Raw genomic sequence first — 13,841 nt, forward strand, 5'->3', positions numbered from 1 at the left:
CTTGCGCATTACTACTTGAACTAGCCCAAGGAGGTGTATTTTCTCTACTTTCTCTCATACTTAAATCAACTGAAAATTTTCCTTTTTCTTTTGCGCTCAAATTATCAATTACATTAAGAATCTTTTGTTTCCATAGAAAAATTTTCTCATTATATTCATCTGAAATCGAAGCATCATTTTTGATTTCCCTAATGTCACACAAATCTTCAACCTTGAACTTATAAACTCACTTTCTTCGTGAATTAATTGTTCTCGAAACTCATTTAAAACATTAGTTTTATCTATATCAGCCAAATCATTACACTCTTGAGATATGCTTCAATTTTAGTAATTAATTTTGTGACCTTATTTCTTAAAACTTTATGCCTAGTCTTTAATTTTTCAATTTCTGACATTTTAATAAATTGACAATAAAAGCACAGTAAATTAGATCAAGAAAATAACACTAACCTTCGCACTGGAACTATCGTCATTAGTATCAAGAACTTAGCATCAACCTCGTTCTGGAACTCGACATTGAAGCATCGATCTGACAACCAAAAACTTCATTGCTTGCTAATATCTCGCTAACTAACACCAACAAATGAGTACTAAATAACTGATACTAAAAACTCAAAATTACGAACTACACATTTTAATGACGAACAAGAACATACACAAAATATAAACACTACAACCGCACTACTTTTTGAAACAACATTTTAAAGCGAACTGAGGGAAAAGAACAGCTGTCCTATAGCTACATCTATTGCTTAATATCATTAACACCAACTATTCAGGGTTTAATTGTTAGTGCTATCAATTTCCTCAGGGTTTTTAAAATTCCACTTATTTATCAGTTAATATTATTTTATACTTAAATTTCTAATCCCCCATTTAAAAAATCACTTTTTTTAATGCGCTCAATTTATGCAAATCATTATGTCCATTTTTAGCAGTTATAGCTGTTGATTTCCTCATGGTTTTTACATTTGAGTAACCCCATCATCGATCTTTATTTCGTGCTACAGATTTCAAGATTTTTTTTCGTTAATGTGATAATGATTAACAAAATGCGAAAAAGGAAATAAATAGTGCATTTTTCTCCCAACAATATGCAAGAATATCGTTCATATTAAAATAGAAACAATATATTATGCGTACTCAATTAAAAATTATATAGAATTTTTTTTCTTTTTTTAAACACTGCACTTCCGTTACTTTAAATTAGTAACATATATATTTGTTATTATTAAAATCTTGTAGAATCTTGTCTTATTGTCTCTTGTCTTATGTAAATCTTGTCTTATTTTATCTTGTAGAAAGGCATCAGTGCTAGAGAATGTTTTTTTCCACTATAACCTTAATCCCAAAATCAAATTTTGAGCTTCTCTGAATAAATATTTTTGTGAGCATTGAAAATTTGTTACTCTAAATCATCATCTTCATTTAAGTATCTTCAAATAAGTGTTAAGATTTTCTTTTTCAAGAAAATGAAGCTCTTTTTATATTACTTTTGAATAGATACATTTTTGTCAAATTTTGACACATTTGATGATGCATCTATTGGTTGAATTGAAATTAATTAGAATAAGATAGTGGTTTAGTTCTTGACAGAAGTCTTTTTTAATTGCTTAAATAAGTGTACTTTATTGCAATTATAGGCCGGGATATCCTGTTTGGTAGGGCGCTGGACTCTTGTTCGGGAGAACGTTAGTTAGAAACCTGCCGGTCGAAAACTCCCTCTGTAGTAAATGGTGACTAGTGCATGCTAAATCAGTCTGGTCACAAAGTCCTCCAGGTTTCCATAACAAATTATACCTCTGGGGGTACTGAATAAGAGCTTAATCATTCTCTGGTTTAGGTCCAAATTGCGATCCATGATTGAATGAATGAGTCCGCCCTATAAATGGGTGTGGCAGGAGTAAAATTCTTGGCCATAGATGGAGATGCTGGAAAACAAGAATAATCACTCCCCTTGCCTTAAATGGCTGACGACAACAACTACATAGCAGTACTATATTATGGATTGGGTAAATACCCACCCAGTGGGTAGTGTCCCTGCTTTGTGTATATAACCAAAATCAGGACTTTATAAATTTTTTTGTTCTTTTTAAACATGATTTGTCTTGCTTATAGTTCTAAAAATAATCTAACTATCTTTAATTTTCAAAAAATAAACTTTAAATTAAGCATATTTCAGTTCCAGAAGAAAACATTTCATAAAACTCTAAATAACTAGTGGAAAAGCTACATTGTTGCATTAAAAAAGTAATATAAAAAAGCTTGCATTGTGTAAAATAGTAAAGTAGGAATTCCTGAGACTGAATTCTTCCAGGCTTTCTGCGACATACCTCTCTAATACAAGTAACTTTCTGCAAGATACTCAAAAATAACAAATATGCATGCACCTAGTTTAAAGTAACAGAAGCGTTAATTTCAATAAATAAATGAAAAATCTGATCAAATAAAGTAATTTTTTTAATTTAATATGTAATATTTTTTTAATTTTAATATTAAGGCGATATTCTCGCATTTTGTAGGAAGATAACACACTAATTATTTCCTGTTTGCATTTTGTATATTTAATTCCTTTTCGCATTTTGTAATTCATCACATTAAAAAAATTTTTAAAAATAATTAAATCTGCAGCGGTACGTATCGGAAAAAAAGATCAACGACCAAATCATGTGAATTGTACTGTTTAAAGAGGGGTTACTAAATGCGTGTTTTCATTTCGGGATTCAGTTGTAATAAATAATATCGTATTAAAGTATGGGATTTTAAAATCTATGTGGAAATCAGTAGCAATAACTGCATGAAAGCATAGAAAGAAAATTTCTACAGAAAAGAATGCCAAATTTTTTACTTCATTATCCTTTATTTTTCATTATTCTCAAATGAGAATAGAAAAATCACAAGCAGTTTTTTTCAACTCCGATGTGCAAGACAGGCTTAGTTGAATATAATTCTGTAGAAAAGATAAATTCTTTTAACAATTTCTGCAGGAAAGAAAAGCAAAAATTTTTAACTCCCAAAGGAAAAATCTTTCTGCAAGAATTTGGTAGCATTCTGCGTCAATGTCGCTATATCGCCATGATTCTGCCATGGGGTAGAAATTATATTATTCATTTAAGTTCAAGGTTGCGCATTTTTTCCAATGCATTGGGATAAATTGAATTAAATGGAGGATATTCTAAATAAGCACAGAGAATACGTTTAAAATTTGTAAAATTTGTTGAAACTAAGCTTTAAACTGTTTTTTTTTTCATTCATATTGAGTTTGCAAATTGAATATGAGCTGAAAACTAGAACAATAAATTTCCTATCTAAACATAAAAGAAAAATTATTCATAAAAATATTTCGTTTAAACCAAACTAGTATCTTTTAAGAAAATTTAATTAGTTCAAAAAATTTCGATGTTTTATTTAAATAGTTTTTTTTCTGTATGGATTCTATTTTATAAAAATAGTTTAATTTTTAAAAATCTGTCATCTTTAAAATTTCAAAATTTCCTTTTAGTCAAAAGAAATAATGAATTATTCCATTTAATTTATTAAATTTTTTTTAAAACTATGAGCTAACAATGTTTCATCTTAAAAATACTTGATATTTAAACAAAAGGTAGTCTCATCTTTTAAAGTATTATGTATTGTTTTCTCTTCTGTATAAAAAAACATATAATTCAGTTATATTTTCAATTGTTGTGCCATTCTAATATTGTTCCGAGTTTTTTATTAAATTTAAATATTATGATATGTATTAAGTTTGTAATATGAAACATTTCATAAGTTTTTGAAAATAAGTTTTGTCAATACAAAAATTTATTTAAGTATAAGAAGAAAAACAGCTATATATCTCAATTATTTATATTTTAGTTTAATAAATAAAATTTTATTTATCTATTTATTTACATAATACAGTTAAGGAAGATAAACTTTATGAAAGTTATCAAGTATTATTTTATACTTATACCAATTAAGAGTAATATTTAATTAAAATAAAATGTATTTCAATAATTATTTATTTTCATGACTTTGTTATATGCATTTTTACTTTATATGTCCTAATCAGGCTGAAGTTTACGGAAAAATATTTCTTTCAACTGAAAACAATCAATGATATATATGTAACTAAGAAAAAATATTAATTAAATACTCTTTTGTTTCATTCTTTTAAGAATTAGAAATAGAATGATAAAATTAAATATGTATTTTATTTGTTTTATTGTTTAACGTAAGAAATAAACTATATAAATCCTTGCTTGCTCAATAAATTAAACTTGCAATTTTAAATGGGAAAAACGTATATGTCCCATAGAGAAAGAAGCTTCCTAAACTCATTTAAACTTAGCATACAAAGATACTGCCTAGCTATCATATATTTTATACCCCTTTGAAAATAATTCAAATATTATGCTATCTTTCTCAATTCATTATTAATGAAATTAAAACTCAAAATAACACATAATTGTTATTCGGAAAGACATCATTACATAACAATAAAATTTGGATCAAATAAGAAATAATGTACTATTTATATGCAAGAAAAGTTTCCTATGATAAACTTTTAAAAATAAATTACATAAAACTTGAATAATTTTTTCACAAAATTTTCCTTGTTTAGATGATACTTTTAAAAACCAAAAATGCTGAGAATTATGATTAGAAATGTGACTTTAAAGAGGAATAAACCATAACTGCTCTCAAATAAAGGAAATTAAAAAAATAAAGATTTTAATTAACATTTTCAATTGAATGAATTTTTCTTCACAGTAAATGATGAATTAAGTAAGTATTGACAATGTAAGCAAAATTTAATTGTGTCTGAAATACATATGATTTTGTATAAAGAAAATTCTAATTATTGAATTTTCAATAAAATTGATAAATACCCAAGCATTTAGAAATTTTGGGTATTTACCCCAAGTTAAAAAAATCTGGCTATTTTACATCTATACTTAGGAAGATACATCGCTGAAGTCCATATTTTCGACAAAAACAAGGAATATTTTATTAACAAAATATACAATTGTAGTTTAATCTAATATCATTTTGCCAATTTTTTAATCATAACAAATTGTGAATGATTACCTGGAATTTTAAACTAATATGAAAAAAAAATTCATTTACAAAAGTAATTTCAGATATACAAATTGTTTGACTCAATAGGAAGAAATTATAGCGAAGTAATTTTGCTCTTTCACAAGACTTTTAACGGTTCAAAATAGGAAACAGTTACTATCCCTCTTGTATTAAGTTTTTATTTTTAAAAATTTCAATATAAATAGTAAAATTTATTAATGGCAGCATCTTCTCTCCCTCTCTCTATCTCTCTCTTTTTTGGTATTTTTAGCATTAACTGAAGCATGAGCTTATAAAATAAAGATCTCAATGAAGAAAATACATTTTTCTACATTAATGGATAAATAGTCAGTATTTAAAACTAAAAAACTGAGAAAAATGTCAAATGAAGTAGTTAAAACTGAAGCAACTTTATAAAAAATTGCAATTTCAAAAGAAAAAAAAAGTTGCTTCAGGTAACAAGGTTTTTTAATTTACTAGTTCCTAAAATATTGCAATTTTTCTTTTTAGGTCATTTTTACCTTTTATTAAAGATGTTATATTTTTTTGCTTGAATGATTCTCAACCAAGCCTTCAATATTATGGAATCAAAGTAATATATTTTAAGTTTTTTGAATGTAATACCATATTTTTCGGTGAAGGCGCCGCATGTCGATAAAATTGAAATTTTTGAAAAAGAATTGATAGTAAGCGCCGCAGTGGCGCTAAGCCGCTCATATCAGCATCCTTATTGAAGAGACCTTTAAATTACCATTTAGAAAATCTGTATAATATAGAATTTAATTTTTTTATACATTTCAGTCATATTCTCTTTTTATTTGGAATTTTATTCTGTTCAAGTAAGTAACTTTATTTTATCTTTTAAAAATAAAAAAAAAGCTTGAAAAAAGATAATAAATTTGTGTCAAAGGAAACATCTGTTTCTAAAGCAGTTTAAAATAAAGTTAGAAGTAAAAACGCCTGCCTTTGCAATGAACAAAATAAAGAAATGCAAGTTTGAAGAAACTGATCAATCAATCTTGACAGCTGTACAAGTGCTTTACTGGTTTGTCCCCACACTTCCCTCCTCTGTTTGACCATAAATTGGTCACACCCAGTTGACATTGAAACTACCATGTGGACTAAAAAATGAATTCTATCCATTTTGCGGTTTTTTATTCGATTCATTAATTTTTTTTATTTTGCCACGTTTTTATTAGTTATTAACTGTTAATTTTTTTTTTTGCTAATAGTTAGCTTGTTTTTTTGTTATTAGTTGTTAGCTTGTTTTTATCGTTATTAGTTTTTAGCTTATTTTTTGTTGTTATTCATTGTTCCTTAGCATTAATTGTTACTTTTTTTTATAGTTCCTTGTTAGCTTTTTTTTTTCTAGCAAGGTCTAAAAAAAAAAAAAAACTAGAACTATGATCTTGCTCCGAAGAAGAAACTATTATTTCTTCTTCAGAGGTATCAGATTATTTCTTCTTGATTATATTATACAGATTATTATTTTAATTAATAAAATTTCTTAAGATGGGCCAGTTTTAAATTCATCCCATCATAGTCTACGATCAAAACTTAACTAAATTTATTGGTTTTTCTGAAATTAACAGTGTAGTTGAATTATAGTAATATTTGGGCTCCAAATTGGAATTTCCGAAGTTTGGCATTTCGTCAGTCCCGTGAGTGTTGGATTTGGGATCCTATTACTTCCTTTTGTCTTCGCTCCAAATACAATTGCTAAGGCGCTAAGCAGATTTCTAGCTTGCGATTTTTCTTTAAGCTGGGGTTGGATACAAGATGCATACCTTTTAAATTTTCTCCTTATGCGATGTTTTTTTAAAATTATTATTTCCTTTATTTATTTTCTTGCAGGCTGCTGCCGAAAGTTTACTAAGAATTGGCAGCAGATCGCGATACAGGCGAATATTTCGTCGACTTCGTTATTAATTTTTTTAATAGTCTTTCTCTCAGCCAATTATTTCATCTTAAACAACTTTTCTTGATAAATGTTTTTGCTATTAAAAATATTTCGTCAGAAGCGCCGCATGTAGGAAGAAATTTTTTTTTTTTTATAGTGCCGCGGCTCTTTCGCCGAAAAATACGGTAATAAAAAAATATATAAATATTCGTTGCAATATAAAACATTGTAAAATGATATTTTTTGTTTGCTTTATAGCTTGTTGATGTTATTGGTCGCTGCACTAATGATGTATCTAATTTAGAAGAAAGTATAAGCTTGTTAGTAAGTATCTATTTTCAAATTTACTTCTTTTTATACAATGCAGTGAAACTTTAAAAATTATTTATCTCTTATTTTTATTTTAGTTATATTGTTACAGGTCATTTTTCAAGAACACTTTTTAAAATCTAACGTTAATTTCACCTTAAAGCTAAAATTTTTTTTGTTTAATTTGATTTATTTTTCCTTTTGGTTCATTTAAAGTATGGAGAAATGTTTTTTACTCCATATGTTTTAGACTTTTTATTTGTTGTCAAGATGTAGTTTGTCTAAAGTAAGAACTCCCCTAGCCATTCGTTTGATGACTATGGTAACAAGATATAACTATTTCAAGTAGGGGTATGGAGTCATTGCTTAAGACAGGTGTCTGCAAGAGAAAGGTAATTTTTTCTTCGGTCTTCTGTGCTATCCCTAGAGTAAAAAGAAGCCACCCTCCCTGAAATGCGCTATTCTGGTTTCCATAGTAATAGACAGCCTCAGACTTTGTGGCGGGGGGAGTTATTACTGTAGACAAACTATACATGATTTCAGCCAACTAATATAAGCCAGATTTAATAAACATTTGGTTTAATATGACTTCTTTATTTTCAGTCTTCCGAAATTTTTTTAAATGCAGTGACAAAACCTTTGATAACATGTTTGACCAATGAAGAGCAGAAACATTTACAAGCATCTGTTTGTGATTGCCTTTCTACCCTGCCTGCCAAGGATTTTGCTTTGTTAGATGTGAGTATGAAATATTTTTGCAAAAAGATTTTTAAGACCTTATTGGAATGTGGATACAATCATTATAGGGTGATGATAAAATATTGACATTATTCGTTAGTTCTATGAATCCTTGAGTTTCCAAACCTTTTTCAATAATTATATTTAACTACTGATAGTTGACAACAGTCATAGGTATTCTATCAAAGTTGCTTGAATATTTCATAGAAAAAATAATTGAAAATTAGAAAAAGAATGTATTGTAAGCAAGAATCATTTTTAATATTATCAATTTTCAATGAAATAATATAGTCTGAAGCTATCATGCCTTTTTATTGAACAGTAAACCTAAACCAAATCTTTTTTTTTCTTTATGTAATTTTCTTTTGACCCTAAATTAGTCAAATTTATAATCTTAATTGAAAATAAGTATTTTTAAAGCAGATAAATCTTTAGATATAATTTTTTTTTGTCGCAAAATTTTAACTAAGAGCAATGAAAAAAAAACTGAGGGAAAGAAAGAATTTTTAAAAATAAAATCTCAATAGAATAAAAAATAGAAGTGAATTTAGTCAAATTTAGTTCAAATTATTTTAATTCTGTCAAAATGTTTCAATTATTTAGTGACAATGTTGCTTTTTGTGTTATTTAATTAAAAGATTTTATCAACTTTTAAAGTTTGTTTCGATTTTGATTGTGATTTTCCTCAATTTAGAATAACACCTACAAAGTAATTGTTCCTATCTTATCAGTTCAGCTGCAGTGAAATAACATCATTAAAAAAATTTTTGTAAAATTGTTTTCATAAAATAATAGTTCATTTAAAAACATAGGGTCAGACCTCTATTTAACAAAGTCGCTAAATCCCAATAAAAAGTTCTTTATATGAAAAATTCGTTAAATAGAAAATCACCATTCGAAATACTTTAACAACACAAAACAAGTTTTAAATTCATAAACACAAGACATAATTAAAATAGCAATTGATAAGCTTTTATCTTGTAAATTATCTACTATCATTTCAAATGATTTTAGCATTTCATTTGGTGATTTCTGACTTCATCTTCTTTGTCTCCTTTTGCAATTTATTGCTGTATTGTTTTAATTTTCCACAGTGTCCAAAATATCCGATTCAGTTAATATTTCTGTGGTTGCAGCTTCAGAATCAATAAAAAGAAAATCATTACACAGTACATCATTAATTTCGTGGTTCTTTCTTATTTGTACCCACATTTTTTTAAGTTATTCTAAACGATTATCATCCTCCACACTTTCCAAATTCTCCTCTCTGACTAAGAATCCAGCTTTAGCAAAACTTTTACGAAAAGTACAGTCTGTAACATCATAGTTCCATGCTTTAGAAATTTCTGGCATGGATTCCTGTGTGAAATGCAAGCAAAAAGGGAAAGGGATTTTACCCCTTTATCTAAAAGTTAAGTACGACTGTATTTTAATCTTATTTTTCCTATTTTATCTTTATTTACTTTTATTTCACAGAATAGTATATGGGTAAATAATCATTTAAAATAATACACCAATGTGATGACAGTCTAATGTTTTTTCCTCATCCTTAAAAATAAGTTAGAGATTATGAACTCAGGGGCATTGAGATGGGCTGTGACGTTCTTTTTCATTATTTGGCAAAATTTTAACACCAATAAAACTATTAAGTATTACAACTTTATTTGACTTTTTCGCTGAAGAAAAAGAAGAATGCATAATTATTGTTTAAGTTATCTATTTTTAAATTCTTACATGTCCTTCAACAAATCTTGGCCAGTGAAAAGCATAGTGTTCCTATTTCCCAATGCAAAGAAGCCAGCTTCTTCATCAAAAATACCGATTCAAAAATTCCTAAAAATGAAAAATTCAAAATGAACAACAATGAATAGATAAATACAGTTTTATAGGCAAACATTGCGTAAAGTTAAATAAAGGTTTTTTGAGGAAGCTTATCTAAATTTTTAAATACATAAAAATATTCTATGAAAAGACTGTGTAAACAATACCAAATTGAATGTTCATTTTATGGAAGTATCATACTATAACATTATGTCAAGATAAGATCCCCACCGTCCCCTCTTCAGAAGTTATTACCAAGATTGCTTCTCACTCTCATAACTAAAAAAATTATTGAATCAAATATTATTTATAAACGTTGTTGAACAGCCGACCCAATTTTTGGGTTTATGACTGCGGTGTAACGTCCCTTTTCTGGAAGGGGACGCTTCTCCTCTGGAATGCAGGAAAAGAGGGAGATTTGTTTTCGAAAGAGCACAACTGAGTCCCCTCTCCCCCTTCTTTTCTATGCAGCTGGCTAGTAAAAGAGGTATTTCCTAGAATCTTTTTACTAGAGTGTTAGGGAAAGAAGAAATACTGTGAAAAAGGGTATACGCTGCAAACGTTAACATAGACAGGGAGTCACTTTCAGTCATGCAAGAAAAAATAAAGAGAGCCCAATCGGCATGCTGCTCCTTTATGCTTGATTGATAGCCAATGGTCAGAAAGAAAATAAGAATTTCTCACTTCCCCGCCCTCAACTTGAATGACAAATAAGGAGGATATTAATTTTTCTCCTCCACCTCCAAGGTGGGTACCTTAATGAATGACGAGAATTTCCCCTTCTTACTTGAATCGTTCTAGTTCAAAATGACGGAGAGAGCAATTAATATTTTCATAACTGTCAAATTTTTTTCTTTTCTATATTTTAACCAATAATTATTTTTTTTCTAATATTTTGATTTTGATTGATTAGATATAATTCTAATACTAAAACATTATTGCCCAAAATATAATGTTTATTTATTTTTTGCTTCTTAGATTCAGATCGTTTTAGGCTTTGTTTGCCATGAAGATCTATTATACGGAAAAATCTAACAAGTCCCACCTAATCCGGATACGTAACTTTTCTATTTGTATCCAGATCACGACTACTATTTTGTTCAACTCTGTAGCCTTGTAATTTTGAACCCAATCCAAAAGACAATGAAACCCCTGGACCAAGTATTGGGAGAAATTTGCCTTCGTGGTGGAACTAACTCACCTTTGATTTACATGGAGAGAAAAACCTCCCATGGTTAGCCTGTTGGCTAGGGGATTCTGAACTCATGATCCGTCTACCACTGAGAATATTTAATTAAATTGCTTTAGAAATACAAATACGTTAATTACGGCTTTTGTTGGAGATTTGTTGTATGGTTTTTGTTGTTTTGCTGAATCATGGTTTTTGTTGAAAAGAAAATGAAAAAGAACCGCTATAATAAACATTGTGAATGGTAATCAAGAAAGCACATTTATTTATTGTTGATTTTTTATTTTAATTTTGAAATGATAAGTTCTATATGGGAAATACTAATGCAATGTTTTATAAATGCATGTCCTATTCTTAATTTATTCAATGTATTAACAAAAGAAAGTTTATTTTTTTCAAATTGTATTACCTTTTATTCACTTAGCACTTTATTTCAATGAAAATATCTGAAATGTGAATTAAATTATTGAATATAATTACAAATTTGAAAATTTGTTAAAAGAAAAATTCTAACAGTGTGAAGACTAGTGGTAATAATAAGTTATAATAAAATGTTTTTAATAAATTAAAACTGTACATTAGAATGTTAGAAAAAATGTTTATTAAATTTGGCAATTCATTGTTTCAAATATAATAGGTTCAGTTACACAGGTTTGATCATTCAGATAGCTCTACCAGGTTATTATATTGGTTTATGTATAAAACATTTTTTGAATATGTAATGTCTTGAAAATTTTTATAAGAGAAAAGTTTTGGAACAGTGGCTATTGGTCTGTGTCATCTTAACAATAATCATAAAAGAAGCAAATTACTAAAGTATGTAAAATAAAAACAACTTGTTTTGATCATGCTAAAATAAAATCTTAATGGTTTGAATATAATTAACATTTATGGCAGTTAAAGTTGCAAGATCAGACACACTTTTTCTGAATAAACTCCTCTTTTTTCAGCAAATATAGACCCTCAAAATGTGGGGTGCAATCATAAAAATTTAGTCCCAATGGAATAGGTGGTTGAAAGTTTGTTTATTTTCCTATTTGTCTGAAACTATTCATGCCTAAAAAAAAGAAGCAAAGGATTAAATAAATAATCCCAGAAAACTGAAGCAGTAAGATATTACCTGATTGCGGCAAAAATTGAGAATTTGAAGCATGTCGACTGTTATTTCCTATTTATATATTTTTGAAGTGAATGAAATTTTTGATTAGGTAATGGGTAACCTACCTAATTTGAAATGACAAAATAAAAGGATTCAAAATGCTTGAAAAGCTCTTGAGAAATTAAAAATACAGGTCTTTTAAATTTTAATTTCTCAGTAACTGTCTGATTTATATTGTTCAAAATTTAGTTTCCATGTAAAATATTTTGTTACGAAGTTAGTTTTGTTTATCTATTAGTTGTATAAAAAATAAATTGTTTTGTATTTTCTTTTAGTCTAGACTGCAGATTCTCTATGTTAGTATCCTCTTAGGTTTAACCTCTGATTCTAATGCAAATACTAGAGGTTCTGCCATCCGATGTTTGGGAATATTTTGTTTGTTTCCATCTTTGATTGAGGTATGCATTATTTAAAAACAGTTAATTCATAAATTTAAATTTCCTTTTTAATGTTTATATGAAATCACATTTTCGTATGTTAAAACTTATTAGTTCAAAAGATACTTATTAATTTTCCATTCGTGTTAAAGTTTCGGTTTGAAACTATTTTACAATTGATCTTCCTTTTATTTTGTTCTGTAAAGATGAACATTTTATGATTGGGGAAATTATTTTAAGAAGAAAAAAATATGTTAACCCCTTAATTTTATATTTATTTATATATTTTTAGGATGCATCCTTTTACGATGATTTGAGTAGAATTCTTGTCAAAACAGTGAATGATACAAATGTAAATGTGAGATTTAAAGCATCCTGGGCCCTGGGCAATCTCAGTGATGGTTTACTTTTGAAGAGGAGGTAACAATTTTTCTTTAGTCCAATTACATTGTTTCTCTTCATTGAAAATCTTATTCATGAGATTTTGAAAATCTTTTCAGAGATTTTGCCAATGAAATGTCAGCCGAGTTATTTTATTCAATCTGTATGGGATGCATTGAATACTCAAAAGATTGTGACAGAGTAAAAGCGAATGCTGTCAGAGCATTGGGAAACTTTTTGCTTTTCATACCTCGCCAATATTTAAGTAAGAAAATCAATGGATGGATGTGACAGTTTAGTGTATAATATTTCTGATTCAAATACTGAAATTGTTTGAAAATGTAGAGGAAATCTCTTAAAGTTTATATTTGAAATATCGTTTTGTTATGAGTCAAAATTAATTATCCCCTATAAAAACACATCATACTATTATTCATCAATCAAAAACTAGTTAATATTTTGACTTTTTTTAATTATCTAAAAATAATAATGAAAAAAGCTAGCCATTTTAAAACTTTAATAATCTTTTTTGTAACATCACTTTAAACACTTTTTTTTATTCAGGTGTTCACTTGCCTGGATAATAATAAGTAAAGTAAACATGTTCATGCACATAAATCAGACATCTGAAAATATTAGCATTAAAGTATATCTCATCTCCTGGAAATTGCTGTATATTTTTGTTTTATAAGCATTTTTTTGTTGAAATTAATTTATTATATTGTGATGCCCCAGTAGGCATTACATATTTCTCAGCTTTTAAAATTTCTTTAATTTAAACATTTTTAATTACATTTTTATTAAATTAACCAATTATTTAATTTTTATCATATTTTATAAAAGCGAATATAAAATATTTTATTCTTTTCTTAACAATCAATGTAACGACTAACTCTTTTTTTT

The 13,841-nt window shown here is 27.6% G+C and overlaps 1 protein-coding gene across 4 annotated transcripts in view; it reads left to right on the forward strand.

Moving 5' to 3' along the window:
• Positions 1 to 13,841, forward strand: part of LOC107449378 (HEAT repeat-containing protein 6) — a 140,013-nt gene that overhangs the window by 94,530 nt on the left and 31,642 nt on the right. For all 4 annotated transcript variants that reach the window (XM_087156225.1, XM_087156222.1, XM_087156224.1 and 1 more), the window contains 6 exons: positions 5,575 to 5,656; positions 7,223 to 7,288; positions 7,877 to 8,011; positions 12,456 to 12,578; positions 12,850 to 12,977; positions 13,058 to 13,203. In XM_087156225.1, coding sequence (XP_087012351.1) covers positions 5,575 to 5,656; positions 7,223 to 7,288; positions 7,877 to 8,011; positions 12,456 to 12,578; positions 12,850 to 12,977; positions 13,058 to 13,203 — 680 coding nt within the window. The remainder of the gene's footprint in view (positions 1 to 5,574; positions 5,657 to 7,222; positions 7,289 to 7,876; positions 8,012 to 12,455; positions 12,579 to 12,849; positions 12,978 to 13,057; positions 13,204 to 13,841) is intronic.

The sequence above is a fragment of the Parasteatoda tepidariorum genome, chromosome 12 (assembly GCF_982258835.1).
Source record: "Parasteatoda tepidariorum strain Cologne lab strain chromosome 12, Ptep-v5.0, whole genome shotgun sequence".
In the NCBI taxonomy this organism is placed as follows: domain Eukaryota; kingdom Metazoa; phylum Arthropoda; class Arachnida; order Araneae; family Theridiidae; genus Parasteatoda; species Parasteatoda tepidariorum.